The 20,714-nt window shown below is 38.2% G+C and overlaps 1 protein-coding gene across 1 annotated transcript in view; it reads right to left on the reverse strand.

Annotated features, from left to right (window-relative positions):
• Positions 1 to 20,714, reverse strand: part of LOC145996030 (thioredoxin domain-containing protein 12-like) — a 49,907-nt gene that overhangs the window by 25,092 nt on the left and 4,101 nt on the right. Inside the window, exon 2 of the mRNA XM_083132217.1 lies at positions 16,421 to 16,534. Within this exon, the coding sequence (XP_082988343.1) occupies positions 16,421 to 16,534 (114 nt within the window). The remainder of the gene's footprint in view (positions 1 to 16,420; positions 16,535 to 20,714) is intronic.

Below are 20,714 nucleotides of genomic sequence, written 5' to 3' on the forward strand. Positions count from 1 at the left end.
TATGGCAATCGGCTTGTTGAGCATCACTTGCTTCTTGTTCCTCTCAACAAATACTAGATTCTCGTCGAAAATAGTGAAGTTTTTGAAGTAGGGTGACGCGACGATCTTCTCAAATTTCTTTTCGTCCGTGACCAACGTTGCGTCGATGTAATTACGCACGTTCTCCATCGTCTTGCCGTAGATGGCGTTATTGAACAGTTTGTACAGATCCTTGTCTGCAGGCGATGTTGATTGCGCTCTGCGGCGCGTGTTCTCGGCTATGTACGGTTCGAGCCACTTGCTCTGTCGGAACTTCAATCCTCTATGAACTTTCTTCAACTGCAAGCCGTGACTTATGTAAAATTGGAGGAGTCGGTAGTGCAGAACGTAATTCCGCTTGTTCTCCATGCTTAGTATGAGTTTTGGCTCCGATCCTCCAGGTGGCTTCTCCTTGGTGGGGGCCAGGGCCAATCCGTGATGTTTCTCGTGAAGCGTTTCGGGATAATCGAGATCCACTTCCAAGAAACAGCCCCATTCATTATCTTCGCTCCAGTTGAGAAAATCTTCGCAGGAGAGTTCCTCTTCGGTCATCCACCCGTAGTCGCTGATGGGAAGACACTGGGACATGGAGTGGCCGTACAGGTTGTTGACATCCCAGTAGACAATATAGGTGTTGGGCTTCGATGCATCGTAACCAGGCGTATGAGGATTGTTTGCTTGAGCATGGCGTCGGGGACATTGGACGATGCCACCCCGTATCGCACTCTCCATGAAAGCATACTGTTCCTTCTCTGCGATGAGGCCCAGTTCCACGTTGGTGTATTTCATCATCGATTCCCAAGTCAATCCCGGCGTGGTGAAGAAATACGCAGGATCCAACTTGTATATCGCGATGCATCTCTTACGAAACGATTCGAAAATATCCATCAGAAGTGTCACGTCCAATTTCAGATAAAGATCGTGATAATCGCGAAAAGTTTGGCAATTGAATGCCGTCCACACACTACGAGCGTGTTCGTAGTCCTCTTCGGAACAGACGTCCTCCGTGAGAGAAGAATAAAATACCCCCCGGGGTGGAAGTTCCGTCTCGTCAAATTTGTCGAAATTGTTGACGTACTCGTAGGGGTAGACACCCTTGCGACGCAACAGATTCAAATTCTCATCTCTCCCCGAAAAACATTTTTGCTTGGTGGCCACAAGATCTTCGTCGCCAAGTTGAGATGCAAGGCTTGCGAGGCTGGAGGACAGGAAATTGTAAGAGTCCAGGATTCGCACTTCCACACTTCCTCCTTCTTGGAGAGGGATCCACACTCTCACCACAATATATTTCTCGCTCGTTCTCGGGATGATGCTGATTCGAGAAGTTATGTTGTGGAGCTCTTTGACGAAGAGATGTGTGTCGTACTTCTCCGTGTAGTGCAGAAACACGGCAACAAAATGCGACTCCTTAATTTTAAGATTGCACGAATTACAGATGGTGCTTAGAAATAATCCATTCTGGTGGTTATGGTGGACGACCTTGTAATTTTCGGCGGTGAAAGCCTGGTTACACTCCTCGCATCTTGTCGCCGCGTCATGTCTCTGTTGTTGTTCTGTTGTGAGAGGAGGTGGAGAAACGTAAGAGCCTTTCAGGCTGGGTGCAAGTTCTCTCGCGCATTCCGCTATCTTCTCAACAAAATGTTTTGCCGCATCGGGTCCGCAATACAAGATGACATCATTCAATTTTTCTCCGTAGATGGAGAAACTGCAAGGCTCGTGGTGAAAAATTTGGGTCGTGCTTGAGGTAGAGGGATCAGGGTCGCAAGACGTCATGGGAACTTGGAAGCTTTCAAAGTCGGCATAAAGAACGACGGGATGGTGGAGAAGAGCCTGGTGTTTCTGAAATTTCATCTTGGTTCCGGGTTCCGGCATGACATCTTCGGGTTCTGCATTCACAGAGCCAAAACACTTGTGCTGTTCTCTCATCTTCTTACCCCCGCGAAAAATTCTCAAACACCGATCGCAAATTTCGATCTTATCGCGATTCTTGCTGATCTGTCTTCCTACTAATCCTGAGAAATTCCGTATCAAACTGTAACGGCCATCTACAAGCAAGAGTCGAATTACATTATTCTGGCTTCTCGCAGGTCTTAACACACGAATGTTGTCGCAATCGTCAACCCCAAACACAGAAATATCGATATCTTTTCCTTTTTCCTCTCTATAGTTTTTTTCAAATTGATTGATCTTATTCAAGGGCACAGGATAGGAAATTCCTCTCATCATATTCTCGTATCTTCCCTCGTATCCTCTGTAATTGGACAGACGTTGGGGGTTATTATTATTTGCTGGGTGTAATGCAGCGATGACAGACCATAAGAAACTCTTCTGATCATTACTTTGTATGTTCAATACTGCATTTTGCTTTTTTTTGTTTTTTTTGTTTTTTTTTTGAGCGCTGCGTAATGGTTTGAAATTGCAGACTCGAAGTTCTAACATGTGGCTGCGACCGCAAAGACTCCATCCACTTCCTCTACCTTCAAACTCTTCTTGTTTTTGTGTCAAGTGCTCAAATAGTCGTGTCACTATCTCGTCAAGATCCTCGTTATTGTCATCGTGTAAGCTCTCACACCCTACGTAAAAGCTGAAAGTGCTTGACTCGGACGAGACAACTTTCTCATACAGCAGAGTCAAGACGAGATGAATTTTAATTGCAACATTGACGAGGCAAACACGTAATTTATCGACTACCAGAGATTTCACATTGTTGAGGAAGATGCTCGAGTCACACTTTTCATCGCTTCCAGATTTATAAGTCATGATGCGTGCACTTTTATTCAAAGCACCCTCCTCATGCTCATCAATGCGAGATTTCTTTGCCGGCGAGTCTAGGACATCATGATCCGGTCGACGACATTTTTTCAAATGCCTAGCAATATTAGGTTTAGAAATCAACTTTCCACAGTTGCGACATGCCACAAGACCGGAGGGACCTGGTTGCGATTCCATTTTTTCTCTGTTATTTATATATATATATATACAGAGAAATTTTTTGGGGGGGGTTGTGGTGATGGTAGTGGAAAGCGCACTGAAACAGAAGGAAAAAAGTTGAAAAAATGCTAGATATTTTTTCCTTCCACATATATATATTAGACGCGAACAGTATGTATGTATGTATGTGTGTGTGTGTGCACTGTTGTAGGAGGTTAAAAATATACGACATGTAAGTGTGTGTCAATTTTTTATGACTCCTCTGAATATGTGTGTGTCAGACGCAAAACAAAAATATTAATATATCATGAAAATAAAAACTTACCTTTCAACAGAGATGGAGAGAAACTTCAAAATAAAAACTTGTAGCTCACTAAAACTTCCACGGTGATATATATGTATACTGCCAGACAAACAATTAAGAATACTGAACTGCCACGATTGACGTTCACCTTTCAAGAGAGATAGAGAAACTTCAAAATAAAAAACTTGTAGCTCACTAAAACTTCCACGGTGATATATATGTATACTGCCAGACAAACAATTAAGAATACTGAACTGCCACGATTGACGTTCACTATGATAATAATGTACAAAAGAAGAAACTGGTACGTTATATAGGAACTCCTCTTTTTTTCTCCTTCTCTCCTTCCTACTCCACGCGACTCTCTTTGGTGAAAACACAATGAGAGCTATAGTTAATATTCTAGCAAATAAAAACCCTTGTTGGCTGATTTACTCATGTTATATTTTTTTCAACAAAAGATTTTTGTAATGTGCACAATATCCTGTAGGGGACAAATAACAATAAACAGGGCGTTGATAGTTCCACCCATGTATGTATTGTCGATTATTTCCCCTCGGCCTCTATTCCGCGTCCCGTCAGGGTGTGGTGTGTGAAACAAACAATTCCCAGTATAAAACTCAAAAAGCGAAAGATGCTGTTGTGTTTGCTTCCGCCACATCCCCCTCTGATTCTATTGTTATCGGGGATGTGATAAATTCTTCATTCAGAACCGTGGGAAAGCTGAAAAAAAATAGAATCTCTTCGGGCGAAAGAGGATGCAAGATGAATGGGTTTGGGGAGGGGTTGCTGTGGATAGTTTAGTTCGTGATGAAAATATTACATTGGGCAACAAAACACAATTGCTCCACAGGGGACAGGAAAAAATTCTACCGAGCGTCGCTATCCACGTGAACATTAGAAATTGTCTGAATAGCTTGGGGGTTTGGCATAGGATTATCGATTTTCGTTTTAGAGAATAATCTATGTAAGATTCTAGCATCGAGAATAAACAACATTGATTAAATTTTTGACAATATTCGCAGTACAAATCTAAACTTGTAATAATTTCGCCGCCACCACGCACCCTGGCGGGTTAGGGGCCAGGTATTCTAAAAAACAACAATTATTATTTTGTTTGTTTGTTTGCTTGTGTTACAATACGGAAAATAATAAGAGCCATACGCGCGCGCGTGTGTGTGTGTGTGTGTGTGTGTGTGTGTGTGTGTGTGTGTGTGTGTGTGTGTGTGTGTGTGTGTGTGTGTGTGTGTGTGTGTGTGTGTGTGTGTGTGTGTGTGTGTGTACATCGTTCCCTCCCCGAGAGAAGAGGTTTACGAAGATCACGATATATATAAACATTTGGCCCCGTTGATTCCAGCACTCCAACTTCATCTCTAATGTTGACGACAATATTCTAAAGGTAGAGAGAATGAGAGAATGAGAGATTGAGAGATTGAGAGATTGAGAGAATAAGAGGATGAGAGAAGAGGTTTACGTAGGTCACAATATATAAACATTTGGCCCCGTTGATTCCAGCACTCCAACTTCATCTCTCTAAAATGTTGACGACAATATTCTAAAGGTAGAGAGAATGAGAGAATGAGAGATTGAGAGATTGAGAGAATAAGAGGATGAGAGAAGAGGTTTACGTAGGTCACAATATATAAACATTTGGCCCCGTTGATTCCAGCACTCCAACTTCATCTCTCTAAAATGTTGACGACAATATTCTAAAGGTAGAGAGAATGAGAGATTGAGAGATTGAGAGATTGAGAGAATAAGAGGATGAGAGAAGAGGTTTACGTAGGTCACAATATATAAACATTTGGTCCCAAACTTGGAAAATTACGATAAAGTGCACTCATCTTTCAAAAAATAAGAGAATGAGAGAATGAGAGAATGAGAGGAGAGGTTTACGTAGGTCACGATATATAAACATTTGGTCCCAGACTTAAAAAATTACGATAAGATGCACTCATCTTTCAAAAAATAAGAAAATAAGAGAATAAAAAAATGAGAGAATAAAAAAAAATATAAGAGGATGAGAGGAGAATAAAAAGAGAATGAGAGAACAACGAGAAAGATGAGAAAGATGAGGAGGATGAGAGAACGAGAGCTCATCTTTCACTCATCACTGCCTTTTTGCCCCCGTGAAACGTCGTCAGCGCACTAAATGAGGCGCGAAACAGGAAGAGAAAGTGAGTTTTTCAACTTTTTGTAGTCGTTTGGTCAAGAAATCAAAGTTGGGGTGGGAGTCACAAAAATACTCTACTCACATTAATAGCGATGCGTTTTCCTGTACGATTTTCGAACTTTGTTATATCCGACAATGTCACCGGGTATTCGATGTCAGACATTACACTTTCAAATTCGGACTCGTATTGCTTGTAATGATAAATCCGTTCTGGATTATTTTTGCAATAAACAGGATGCAGTGCAGCCAACACACACCAGAGAAAACACTTGTTATCGCTGTTCTGTATATTTAACACAGCCCTCTTGTGTTGAATGTTCGGTGGAAGAGAAACGTAGCTGGAAGCTCGAAGAGGCGAGAATCGATTCACGTAAACAGTTAACGTGTGAGGACTTCCACACAGAGACCATCCCGACCCTTTAGCCTCGAAATCGTCGTGTTTCTTAACCAGCTCGTTGGAAACTTTATAATAGAAGTTGTCCAAATTTTCAACGTCAGCAAAATGAAGAGTCTGATTTTTTGTACAATGATAAAAAATACTCGTTGTGCCATCGACTTTCTCGTATTCGGAAAACAGAACAACATATACTTTTATAGAGTTGTTTTCAAGTTTATCTTTCAAAATATTTAGTACAGGTGTTTTCGTTTCGTCCAAGAAACTAAGGATGTCACGGCCTGGTTCTGACTTAATTGAAAAATCCTGGAGTTGGTCGTTAAATGCAGATCTAATTGGTTTGCCTTCATTGGATAATTTAATTTGCTTGGAAGTAGAAGCTTCCGTATCTGCATTATCGATTTTTCTTTTCGATGCTTGTCCGGTCAATGGTTTGCAAATTTTGAGGTGTTTACTTAAATTTGCAATGCTAATCATTTTTCCGCATCGAGCACAAGGCTTAGAAGGTAACAAACAATTAATTCTCGAACCTGTTTCGCCACATCTTGCCCTGTGTACCGATAAATTGTTCCTTGAGATTAGCTTCCCACAAGTAACACATTCAGTTTTATCATTTTTACGATTGAAACTGGTGGTGGATGCCATTGCTTTTTCGAAAATCACAGAAATCAAAAAGTCTAGTATATAGCGATACAATTTTCAGGTATGTTATTTATATAGAATTTCTTGAGGTGAAATAGAAAATGCACGATCACGTCAAAATTCAATCTGGTCGAAATTACTATGAAAAACCACGTGAAACACCTTTGAACTTGAAATAATAGATGGTATGTGGCTTCAAAGAAAATTAAATACCTATTATTTTTACAAAAACCAAGAAGCACTGCAACAGAACGTCCGTACTCTTCGGCTGCTCTCACGAGACTGACTGATCTGCAGTATATGCCGTCTTATATAATAAAAGCGCGGACCGTATTGAAACCACCTGTTTCATATACTTTTATAGAGTATATATGCTTATAAGTATACCCTTATAAGTAATACAATTAAGAGGTACTTAATATGAGTCATCACAATGTTAGTTACATGGTTCTAGTTAGGATGATGATTTTTTTGGTTTGTTAGATAGGGGTTGAAGAAGACTATTTGTTGTAGTGACCACAGTATTCTTTTTTTTTGTTTTTTTTTGTGTTTTCTGTTCTCTTACGAGAATTAATATAGGTTGCCATAGAACCCTCCAATTCATAACTTAGGAAAAATCTGTTTGCGGATTCATCACGTACGCCTACATGTGAGAAAAAATATGAATAGAACCTATGCTCGGAAATCCAAAATAGCAACCAGAAGTAGGATTATCTTGGAAACAGTAAGACTTAGGAAGAATCTGTTTGGTGATTCATCACGTACACCTATATGTGAGAAAAAATATGAATAGAACCTATGTTCGGAAATCCAAAATAGCAACCGGAAGTAGGGTTATCTTAGAAACGGTAAGACTTAGGACAAATCTGTTTGCTGATTCATCACGTACGCCTATATGTAAGTAAAATATGAATAGAACCTATGCTCGGAAATCCAAAATAGCGACCGGAAGTGGGGTTAGGGGCCAGAAATCTTAAAAAAAATATTATTTGTTTGTTTGTTTGCGTCACAATATAGGCGTGCACGCGCGTGTGTGTGGCACATCGTTCCCGAGAGAGAGGTTTACAAAAATCACGATATACAAACATTTGACCGGGGCTTGGAAAATTACGATAAGGTGCATTCATCCTTCAAGAATAAGAAACTGCATTATTTACTCATCACGTTGTGTCAGCGCAATAAATAAGGCGCTGAACATGGAGAAAAAATAAGAGTTTTTGAGGTTTGGTGAACCTCAATTAATAAAAATAAGTTTTTGAGGTTTTGGTGAGCTCCAAATAATCAGAGTGAGTTTTTGATGTTTTGGTGCTGTTTTCTACGCTGTGAAACATCGTCAGCACAATAAATAAGGCGCGGAACGTAGAGAGAAAATAAGTTTTTGAGGTTTGGCGAGCCCCACCGAGCCCCATTTTCGGTTCCAGAACCGGCTTAATTGGACTACTAGTTATCTTGGAAACAGTGAGACTTAGGAAAAATCTGTTTGCGGATTCGTCATGTACGCCTATATGTAAATAAAATATGAAAAAAACCTATGCTTGGAAATCCAAAATGGCGACCGGAAGTGGGGTTATCTTAGAAACGGTAAGACTTAGAAAAAATCTGTTTGCGGATTCGTCACGTACGCCTATATGTAAGTAAAATATGAATAGAACCTATGTTCGGAAATCCAAAATGGCGACCGGAAGTAGGGTTATCTTAGAAACTGTAAGACTTAGGAAAAATCTGTTTGCAGATTCATCAAGTACACCTATACGTGAGAAAAAATATAAATAGAACCTATGTTCAGAAATCCAAAATAGCAACCGGAAGTGGGGTTATCTTGGAAACAGTAAGACTTAGGAAAAATCTGTTTGGGGATTCATCATATACACCTATACGTAAGAAAAAATATAAATAAAACCAATAGTGTTCGGAAGTCATGCAGGTTTGGACGCGACGACGCAGTTCAATAACATAGGTTAGACCAAGAAAAAAAACCTTGGTGATTTTATTTCGAGTAAAATGTTGGCAACACTGCGAGAAAATAAGGCTTATGTCTTACAAGAGCAAACTATTAAGTCCAGCCTCACCAAGCCTCACTTCGAGCCTCACTTTCGGTTGCAGCTCTGTCTTTATGGTTCTACTCTAAAATAGGTCAAAGCACGTAGAGGCTCTCGTGTAGTTTAGCACAAAAAAAATAAATAGGTTAAGTTATATCACGTAAGATCGTGGCATTCGTACCAAGTACGAGTGGGAAAAAAAAAATAGGAAATTTTACAAAAACATCGCTAAACGCTAAAACATCGACAAAAATTTGTCAAAATATGTCAAAAACTAATTTTCAATTGATAAAAAAAAGCTACAAATGCATACCTACCAAGTATGAGTGGGAAAAAAATGAGATGCGGTGAAAATTGCACTGAAAAATCGTCAAACGCTAAAACATCGACAAAAAATTGTCAAAATATGTCAAAAAATAATATTCAATTAATAAAAAAAAACAATACCTACTAAGTATGACTTTGAAACAATCCAATTACACTACTATTGTAAAACTAAAAATTATACTTTTTTCTATGGTGGTACTGAAAATCATAATTTTGGAACAGGCTTTTTCATAAATAATAGAATTATCTCGGCTCTTAAAACAGTAGAATTTATTAATGATAGGATATCATATGCAGTTTTACAGGGTAGGTGGTGTAAAATTATTTTAATAAACATACATGCACCAACGGAAGATAAAGATGATAATACTAAAGATGATTTTTATACAGAGTTAGAACAGGTCTTTGATAAATTTTCTCACTATGATATGAAAATTCTGTTAGGTGACTGTAATGCACAGATTGGCAAAGAAGAGACATTTAAACCCACAATTGGTAAAGAAAGTCTTCATGAATTAAGTAATGATAATGGTATAAGATTGATTACTTTTGCAACCTCAAAGAATTTAATTGTGAAAAGTACCACTTTTAAACATAAAGATATCCATAAATATACCTGGTCTTCTCCAGATGGTAAAACTCATAATCAGATAGATCATATTCTCATTGATAAGAGAAGGCATACTAGTATAATTGACGTTCGTACACATAGAGGTGCTGACTGTGCCAGTGACCATTATTTAGTAATTGCTAAATTAAGAGAAAGACTCTCAGTGATAAATCATAAGCAACAAAATCTAAAAGTTCTAAAATTTGATACAGGAAAGTTTACTGATGAAAGAATTAAGAAAGATTACCAAATTAAACTGTCAAATAGATTTGATGTTTTGCAGGATTTAAATGATGATGAAAATATAAATGAAACAGACGTAAATAAGAATTGGGAGCACATACATAATGCAATAGAATCAGCAGCTAAAGAAAGTATAGGATACCATAAACCGAGAAAAAGTAAGCCATGGTTTGATAATGAATGTCATAATCTAATAGAAATAAGAAATCAGGCTAGACTTGGGTGGTTAAATAACTCTGATGATACAAATCTAAACAATTATAATAGAATAAAGCGAGAAGTTAACCACACGTTTAGAAGTAAAAAACGAGATTACTTGAAAAGCAAAATTAACGAAATTGAAACAAACAGCAAAAATAAAATTATCAGAGATTTATATAAAGGTGTAAATGAGTTTAGAAAGGGGTGGCAACCTAAAGTAAACTTGATAAAAGATAAAGACGGTGATTTTCTAGCTGACCCAAGCGATATTCTAAATAGATGGAAGAACTACTTTAATGACCTTTTAAATGTCCATGTAGGAGATAAATCAGAAGTAAATGAAGTCCACACAGCAGAACCTTTAGTTCCAGAACCTAACTTGACTGAAGTTAAAGATGCTATTAAAAGGCTAAAGAATAACAAAGCACCTGGCATTGATTTAATACCAGCTGAGTTAATTAAATATGGTGGAAATTCATTAATATGTCAAATTCATAAATTAATTTGTTTAATATGGAATAAAGAAGAAATCCCTCAACAGTGGAAAGAATCCATAATTGTTCCTGTGTTTAAAAAAGGTGATAAAATGAACTGCAATAATTACCGTGGAATTTCTCTACTCTCAACAACATATAAAATATTATCTAACATTCTTTTAACAAGACTAACCCCATATGCTAATGAAATTATAGGTGATTATCAATGTGGATTTAAACGCAACAGATCAACTACAGATCAAATTTTTCACATCAGACAGACACTCGAAAAAAAGTGGGAATATAATCAAAATGTCCATCAGCTATTCGTTGATTTCAAAAAAGCATATGATTCGGTCAAAAGAGATAAATTATATAATATATTAGTAGAGTTTGGAATACCTAAGAAGCTTGTTAGTATGATAAAAGTATGCACCAGTGAAACAGAAAGTAAAATTCGTGTGGGTATTAATATGTCTGACAAATTTACAATTCATGATGGGTTAAAACAAGGAGATGCATTATCTCCATTGCTCTTTAATTTTGCCTTAGAATATGCTGTTAGGAAGGTAAAAGAAACTAAAGAAGGACTAAAATTAAATGGTGTGACTCAGTTGTTAGCATATGCAGATGATGTAGACTTACTGGGGGATGATGTGAATACAATTAAGAATAATGCTAAAATATTTTTCAAAACTGCTAAAGAGATAGGTTTGGAAGTTAACAAAGAGAAAACTAAATATATGCTTACAGGCCGAAACCAAGTGTTAGATAATAATCAAAATCTAATTATTGGTAACAACTCGTTTGAAACAGTTTCCAAATTCAAATACTTAGGAGTAATATTAACAAATGAAAATTATATTAAAGAGGAAATAAAAAGTAGGCTTAATTCAGGAAATGAATGTTACTTCTCTCTTCATAAACTTTTGTCTTCTCGTTTAATATCTAAGAAACTAAAAGTTAAAATATACAAAACAGTAATTTTGCCTGTAGTATTATATGGGTGTGAAACTTGGTCCCTTACATTGAAAGAGGAACATAAATTGAGAGTATTTGAAAATAGGATCCTTAGGAAAATATTTGGACCTAAAAGGGATGAGGAGACAGGTGAGTGGAGAAGGTTACATAATTTAGAACTACATAATTTGTATTCATGTCCAGACATTATTAGAATAATTAAATCAAGAAGACTTAGGTGGGCAGGCCATGTGGCACGAATGGGAGAGGAAAGAGGAGTTTACAGGATTCTTGTTGGGAAACCTGATGGTAAGAGACCAGTAGGAAGGCCAAGACGAAGATGGAGGGACAACGTCGAGATGGACCTAAGGGAAATCGGTAGGGATGGAAAAGAGTATATAGATCTTGCACAAGATAGGGACAGATGGAAGGCCTGTGTTGCTGCAGCCATGAACCTTCAGGTTTAAGAAGGCTAGAGAGTTAGTTAGTTAGTTAGGTAATGTCGAGTGGCATGTTTTTGTACCTACAATCACGTGGCGATAGAATTCTTGGTTTCATTGTTACCAACATCATTGCGATATGTCAATTCCTGGATAAAAATGAATGAATGAAACATAATACAATTACATTACTTTTTTTTTGCATTTACACAAAAAAAGACCAGAAAAAGATGTAAAATGCGAAAAATGACCAAAAAATGCAGAATAAAATTAGCATTTTTATAACCAGAGGATCTTCAGGATTTCAATACTCAAGAGCAATATACTACATGAGGAAAAAAAGATGACACATCATCAAAATCCTAGCCCTGGTGATAACCTTCTGAAAAATAAATTATCCACAGAGAAAGTATGGGTTAGTATGGGTTATTATAGCTTGACAAGTTAAGTCCCGATATGCGCAGATCGCTGCGGAGCACTTCCTATTACATCATCATCCCCAGCACTCTTCTACGTACTGGTTTGGCCTTGAGACTACGAGTGGTGCCAACTCAGCAAAATTAAGCTAAAACAAATATGACAAACTATTTTTACTGTTTGGATTTACGGTGCCGGCTCATATCAGTTTATCAGTGGTTCATTTGATTGAATACGGTCTTTGAAAATGCATGCGCTGCACGGATCGTAAACTGTAGTATTACGCATGCGCGTTAAGGTTTATAATGAAGAGAAACTTCTGGACGAATGACTTCATTTTCTGAATGCGACATCCAGCAGTGGTGTTTTTTTTTTTTTTTAAAAAAAAAAAGCTGAGTGGGGTGGGGGTTCTTTTGTTTATCGTACAACAATCACTACGAGAAGGCAATCTGATAACACGCTTGCCTGTGTTCTTTCTTGAAAGCACTGAAATGTTCTTGCTCTTTACTCTTGGCTGCATATTTTTGAAATGAAAAAATCAAAACATGCTGGGTCCAACGAAATCCACAATCTGCTCTGGAAAGCCCTTTAGAGGACAGGCCAGATAAATTATTTACAATGTTGCAACATATTTGCGAAATCAGAAGGAGTTATATAAACATAAGTATAATGTTGTCGAGTCCACAAGCGCCACCACGGGAGTATCTAAATGGATGGTTTCTCAAGTTTTAAAAGAATTGGATTGGATTGATTTGTTCTTTAAAGTCCATTTTATGCACAGTAAGGCTAATCGGGACTGGACCTACAGTTAAAAGTGGGATCCGAACCACTATGTGCTTCCACCGGGAATCGAACCTGGGATCCCTTGGTTACAAGGTGACGACGTTACCACTGCGCCATCAGGGAGGCCAAGTTTTAAAAGAAGGAAAAGAGTCATTGGTGAAAGGTGAGAGCTGAATTTCTGTACTCCGACAGGTAGAAAACAGCCCAGGAAAAAGCGAATACAAATTTCGTTGAAAATCCTCGAACCATTCAGCTCCCTCCAGGTTGAAACACTGCGAACCAACGTCGCTGCGGAGAATGGAGGGGGGGAAATGTTGTGCGAGATGCGCAACAGCTATTTGCAGCGTCTTGTTTTTAAACTTGTCAAGTTATACAAATGCTATTTGTAGCAAGTAAGGCAAAGTTCCCTGTGTATATAGCACTGTGCCATGAAGGGACATTTAAAGGATGTGAGGGTAGGACACCACACATGCTCGATCTCTGCTATTTTGGAGGTGATGTGATCAGCACCCTGCTCTGGCCACCTTTACCCCTCAGGGTTGCCCCCAAGTATCCACTGATTTGAGGCTGGGTGAGCTCAAGAGCTGCTTTATGCAAGGGGACAAGGTTGAAAAAATTCCGACCTTACATCACCACCCTGGGAATCAAACCTGAGCCTCCCACATGGCAGTCAGATGCCCTACCAACTACAGCTCAGACGGAATAACTTGGCAGTAACGTCACATCCCACCTGCACCTCTCCATCCAGAAGCGAAGGCTCATTCGCTAGAGCGGACAACAAGGTGACGTGCAAAGCAATTGAAATCATTCCGAGAGGGGTGATGCAGGCATGCAAACCCCATACTGCTACATTAGTCTACCAAACCGCAGCTACGAGCGAGGAATTGCAGGCTACTTTGTTTCTTTGTTAGAGAGGTTTTTTTATGCTGGTTTTGTCATTGTTGTACAATGAGCAGTGGCGTAAAGAAAGGTAAGCCCTTGCACAACGATGCAAGAGAAATAGTTTTCAATGTGTCTAAGTACTTTGATTGTGATGAAAACAAAACCACAGCTGTTCACAGAATGTCCGTGGCGACAGGTGTCAGTGAAAGATCTGTGTGGAGAATTTTGAAGGAGAAAGACAAAAGTGTTGCGAGTGCAAGCGGGAAACCCTTTTCAACGGCGGGCAAAAAGCGACCGAACGCCCAGCAACATGTCACAAATCTGGATTATTTTGATGAAGCAGTTGTGCGCCGAACAATCCATGATTTATACACGAAAGGCATTGTTGTTACCATACATAAACTGATGAATGAAGGAACTGCAAGAAAATATTAATTTTAAGGGTTCGCGTTGGTCATTGCGTATGAGTATAAGAAAATTAGGGTTCAGATTTAAAAAGCATAGCGTAAGCAGAAGGAAGCTACTCCTTGAAAGTTTCGTGAACACACACACCACACTGTCCCCAAAGTTTAGCTGGATTCCAAAGATTCGGGGGGGGGGGGGTTAAAAGTGCCAACAGGAAAGGGTCCCAGGTTCATTATTGTGCATGCCGGTAGTGAAGGGGGCGAAGTTAGTGTTCCTTTCAAAAACAACTTCTGGGGACTATCATGGGGAGATGAACACTAACAACTTTATGTTGTGGTTCGAAGAACAGCTTCTTCCCAATCTGCCCCCAAACTCTGTTATTGTCTGTGACAATGCTCCGTACCACAAGTTACTGGAAAAAATCCCAACAAACAGCAGGAAGGACCAAATGAAGTTGTGGCTGTCATCTCACAATATTCCGCAAGCAGAAGGTTTGCTGAAAGCCGAATTACATGAAATAATTAAAATAAATAAACATCTAGCAGTGCTAACATTAAATTGAAGATTGGTAGTTTGCAGCGCGATCTTTACTGCTCGTACTCTTACTCATGCCATGGTTCCTTTCATAGTAGTTGGCAACGCTGACTTAGCAGGGAGTGAAGTCACTGCCAGGTTATTCCTTGCCGGCTGTAGACCACAGCAGCTCTCACGGTAGTGAGTAACGAGTACACATTCAATTGAGTTCAGTTACCATACATGCAAAATGTTAACATCATAAAGGATGAACTGTACGCATCGTGAGAATGAAATAGTTCATAACAATGGTGCAGTTGTGTAAAGCATTTCATATTTCCATGTGAAATCAACCAATCCATCACCTCACATATTTTGATTAATTTGAAATTTGGCATACTAAAAGAGCCACCCGAGGTAGGAAAATATGCAAAGTTGTAGATCCAGGTCTTTTGTATTTCTGATATTACAGGGGTTAAAAATGTGGTATTTTTACAATATTTTTCAACATCTTGTTACTTTAAATTTCAATATTCAGGAATCAGAGCACCTATAGAAGTGATTCAGATCGTGTTGGAAAGGTATTGAAGGGCTTCCACACGAGGTACTGCATACCTGTCTGGGTAAAAACAATTGAAAGTGTGTAAAGAAAACTTTGGTACCCATTTTCTCAAATGGGTCTTTTATTTTTTCTTTCAAAAAATTGTCAAACATACACTATTTTCAAAATTTGATGCCAATGGAATCTGGAGTTATGTTAGATTTAGGTTAGGGTAGGCTAGGTAATGCATGATAACATATTTTGATAGATAAATTCCTACAAGTCAAAAGTAAGTAAAGGTCTATCAGAAATGAAATACAATATAAACACAATATTGTTTGAATGAAGCTGAAGTTTACATTCAAAGTTATTAGAAAGTTATATTCTCGGTACTAGTTTACTATCCTTCGGACACATTTATTTATTTTTACAGAAGAAACTACTTATCGTAATAAGTTCCTGTAGCATTGTCGAACATCAGGAAGACGTTTTGTGTGATGTGGGAATGTTTCATAGCTGAAATTCATGTTGTTCGTTTAAAATTAATTCTCCGACGGAGAATAGCGTTTGGCGCGTACACCTTCGTACACCATCACGCGTCGTGACTGTAACATGACGCGTCGTGATTGTGTTTTGTTAGCCCCATGAACCATTGGTGCGTGGTTAGGTTAGTTCGGTTAGGTTAGGCAAACATAGTTAAAATTTGGGGTCGTGTTAGTATCAGGATCTAGAAATTGGAAATAATTGCGAACCATTGGCACGTGGCTAGGTTAGTTCAGTTAGGTTAGGCAAACATAGTTAAAATTTGGTGTCATGGTAGTATCAGGAATATATATATTCGGTTGTGAAACAAAAAAAAATCGCGAAAATCGACAGTTTCCATTCCGAAAACTAACGCCTTATTTTCGCTTATTTTGCAATATCTAGATGTTCTACGCCTTCAGGAATGTTCCACGATGCAGATACGTAAGTACGAATGTCAAAAATTGACAAAACGAAAAAATTAGAGGTGTCCGAAGGATAGTAAATTTTTACCATATTCTCTACATTACTCCACCACTGGTTGAAGGCTGAAAAAATTTAGCATTGAAAATATTGAATTTAGATAAAATATTCCATACCTTTACATGCTCCACACCATGACTTGTGAATAATCAACATCAATGGTTTCTTATAACCAGAAGCTACTTCTAAGCCATCACTCAAAGTTCTCCATTCATAACGGTCCCCCAAACCTGAAGTGAAAAAAAAGGAAATCACCACACAGCTTTTAAAAAACCTCTGAAATAATAATATCACATAAACTATCTAACAACTTGCCATTACCGATGAATCTAGTGGACAGGCACAGGCAAATAAATAATATAATGGGAGCTACATAGAAGGTGAGTTTGCTACTTTGCAACAATTTTGAAAGATTATAAATTGCATAAACTATAAACTCAAACTCGTGAAATGCCTGGAACAAGTCAAATACCTGGGGTTCCTTGCTAGAGGGGTACCCCAAAAATCTCAAATGGTAAAAGGGAGTCGAGGAACAGTTTATTTGGAATCTTAATTTCAAACAACATCCACAGAGAACATTTTTTAGGGGGAGGGAATGATGGTTTGGTCATCAGCTTTCAGATGTGTGTCCAAAGTCTATTTCATAGTTTCAATGAGCCTCCAACATTGCAACACGTTAATACCTTCAAAACTCAGAACAAATTCCAAAAATATTATATGCCATCACATGAAAACCCACAGGGTGAGTCGAATGGTGGAAAATGTCAAATGGCAAAATGTGTTCCACCATAGATCAATATAGGAGGCTTGTCCAGAAAGTAAAGATACAAACACATTTGCACGTTAGGGGAAAAATATATACCAAAGTTGGCAACACTGGCAGTAACCGTGATCCATACGACGAGGATTGGGAGTGAGTCGTCAGTGCTGTGCTGAGTCTTGTGCGAGGAACATGCGTTGGAAATGGCAGCAGCGATACCGAAACACACCAAGTGAGAAGTGCGTGCCGTGATCAGGTTTTTTGCAGGCACAAGGAAAGCGTCCATCCGAGATCCACCGAGAAATTCTGACTGTGTACGGGAACGTAATGAATCGTCAAAATGTGCGAAATGGTGCCGTGCCTTCGCAGAAGGTCGGCGTGATGTTCATGATTAGGTGTGTTATCCCAACAATATATCACATATTTCTAATATCCCAGTAATAGAAACACATAAATATTTAGGTATGAATTTTGACAGGCGATTCACATGGAATACACACATTACGCATTTAATCAATAAAGGCCGTAAAATAATAAATATACTTCGTAGTATGACAACAATTAAATGGGGTGGGCACACCAAAATCTTACTTCTATTTTACAGGAATAGTTTTTGATCAAACTTTGAGTATGCAGCCTTTAGTTACGGGGGTGCAAAAGTACGCCTTTTAGACAAAATAGACATACTACAGAGAAAAGCTTTGAGGGCCTGCTTAGGTCTCGTGCAGTCCTGTCCTAATGTCAGTGTATATATGGAAAGTAAAGAAACTAGTTTGACACATACACGGATCCAATTAACAATAAAATTTCTGCTCAAAACTTGTGAAAATCATACGAATTCATTCAATAAATTGTTCGAAATACAAAAACAATGGACAGAAGCCAAAGTTATAGATCCTAAACATACTTTCTTTTATTTTGCATATTGCCAATACATAGACCCGGAAACCTGTGCAAAGTCTTTCATCTTCCAACATCCTTTAATTTATCAACTAGACATGCCCTTACATACTCGATGCAACATCTATTTCAGGGATCTTCGAAGGCATATCATGTATAAAGAGAAATGGCCAACACACCTAATCATATACCTAGTCTTACCATAAATACTGTCACAAAGTTTTAAGTAAATTGACACAAAATGCTAAGAGATATTTTAATATCCTAATAACATTACTGAAATGGATGCATGACAAATCAAAATCACAAATCAATATTCAAAATGGCCACACTTAGCATGCACACATTACGTAAGTATTTGTGGACACGCATCAATTGAATTACACAACACATCGACTGGAAAATGAGCAACTGCCTTCAGAAGAGACCAACCACTTTTACCTTTCAATATTGGGATCTCTCTTCTTGCAAGCCATCTCCTGAAGCTTGGACCACAATTTGTAGTCCAAAGGGTATAGGTCCGGACTTGCAGAAGGCCAATCTGAAGTGGAAATGAAGTCTGGAACATTTGCTATGAGGGCACGCTCCATTTCTGTGAAAAAGGGGTAAAAACATCAGCCAAAGTGTACCAGCACACAGTGCTTGAGAGACTAGTCAAAAATGTCAACAACACTCTTTTCCATGGTCAGAACTGGAGCTTCCAGCAGGATTCAGCCCCAACATATGGGGCCCAAACAACACAGCAGCGGCTGGAGGCAAATGTACCAGACTTAATTTCCACTTCAGATTGGCCTTCTGCAAGTCCGGACCTATACCCTTTGGAGTACAAATTGCAGTCCAAGCTTCAGGAGATGGCTTGCAAGAAGAGACATCCCAATATTGAAAGGTAAAAGTGGTTGGTCTCTTCTGAAGGCAGTTGCTCATTTTCCAGTCGATGTGTTGCATAATTCAAATGATGCGTGGCCATAAAGACTTACGGAATGTGTGCGTGCTAAGCGTGGCCATTTTGAATAATGATTTGTGATTTTGATCTGTCATGCATCCATTTCAGTAATGTTATTAGGATATTACAATATCTCTCAGCATTTTGTGTCAATTTACTTCAAACTTTGTGACAGTCTTTATGGTAAGACTAGGTATACAAATGGATCCAAAGATCGACTAGGTGAGGGTTGTGCATATTTCATTCCACATTGAAATATAAACAAACAATTCCGTTTACCACCTGAGGTAACAGTTCGTTATATCGGAGACACATTTCTATATTTTTACAGAAGAAACTACTTACGGAAATGAGTTTCTCCAAACTTTCCAACGTTCGTCGAGGTATTTTCTTTCATCTTGGAATATATCGTGGACCGGGAAATCATGTATTTTTCAAGAGAAATATCTCACCGACACACAATTGACATTGCTTTCGCTACGTGAACTGCATGCTGCGTATGTTTGATGACGTAAGCCCCTGTCAGTGTTTCCAACCATTTTTTTTTTCACTATGCTTGCCTAACCTAACCTTATTGGAAATGGTTCATGGGGCTATCCATCAGCTACCTGTGCATAATGTAAAATTTTCACGTGATGAACACGACAGTAGGTATTTTTCGGTGAAGAAGGTTGGAAACACTGAATAACCACGTGAATCAAAATGTGCCCGCCATATTGTGTGTTACAGAAGCGAAGAATGGAATTTAAAAAAAATCACTCTGTATGTGAAAAAGTGTGTTTGTTTTCGTGTAAAAAGCATAATGGCACCTTGAACTATGTTCCGCAATACACAATTAGTAAGTAGGAACCATGCGAAACACAAAATATCCTATTTTAATGTGTCACCGATATAACAAACTGTTACCCCACCTGATACTTCTATGTTCACTGCAGAAATTTACGCAATATATAAAGCTCTCACATACGCTATCCATAATAATTACACAAAAATTCTTATCATAACAGATGCTTTAAGCATATTAATGGCGCTGAGTTCCTCACATCCTCAGGTTTGTAAAGATCCTTTATTTATCATCCTTATAATCCAAGAAACGCAGTATGCTAACGGAAGAAATATCAACGTTCAGTTTAGTTATGTAAAGGCTCACCAAATAAATATGGGAAATGAACATGTGCACGTAAATGCTATCATCGGAATCTACCGCACTTGCGAGGCTTCCATACATGGACCTACTCCCAAGAGTTAAATATAAACTTGAATAGTTTTTCTTGTATGTACGCATTGCTTGCATTGTAGAATTATTTTCCTGTAATTTACGGTTATTACAAGCATAAGAAAACAGATGGCACGAACACGATTTGGACATTATAAATCTAAACCCAAGAACAGGTTTGTCAACTCATATCATCGACGAGAAGCATTTGATTAAAAAGATTAACGGGAAACACAGAGTTGAATGTCTGGGAAGCTTCGTTCATTGCAGAAGAACACTGGAATAAATTAAATAATGAAAATGGTAACATAGATCCAGTACGGAGTTTTCTTTTACACAAATGGAGTAAGCCAACATCTTTAAAATTTCATGTAACAGAAAACATCAAGAGACTTTGTGAAAACAATGATGAATTTGAATTACCTGATGATATTTGGGATAGCAACTTAACTGTGAAAAGAAGCAGTCTGTTTTATAATAATAATCTGAAATAAAAATAAAACAGACTGCTTCTTTTCACAGTTAAGTTGCTATATTACAATAATGTAACATTGACAACATCCATTATATAAGGGATTATTTTTGTTTAAA

This window comes from Lepisma saccharinum, chromosome 1 (assembly GCF_977018435.1).
Source record: "Lepisma saccharinum chromosome 1, izLepSacc3.1, whole genome shotgun sequence".
Classification (NCBI taxonomy): Eukaryota; Metazoa; Arthropoda; class Insecta; order Zygentoma; family Lepismatidae; genus Lepisma; species Lepisma saccharinum.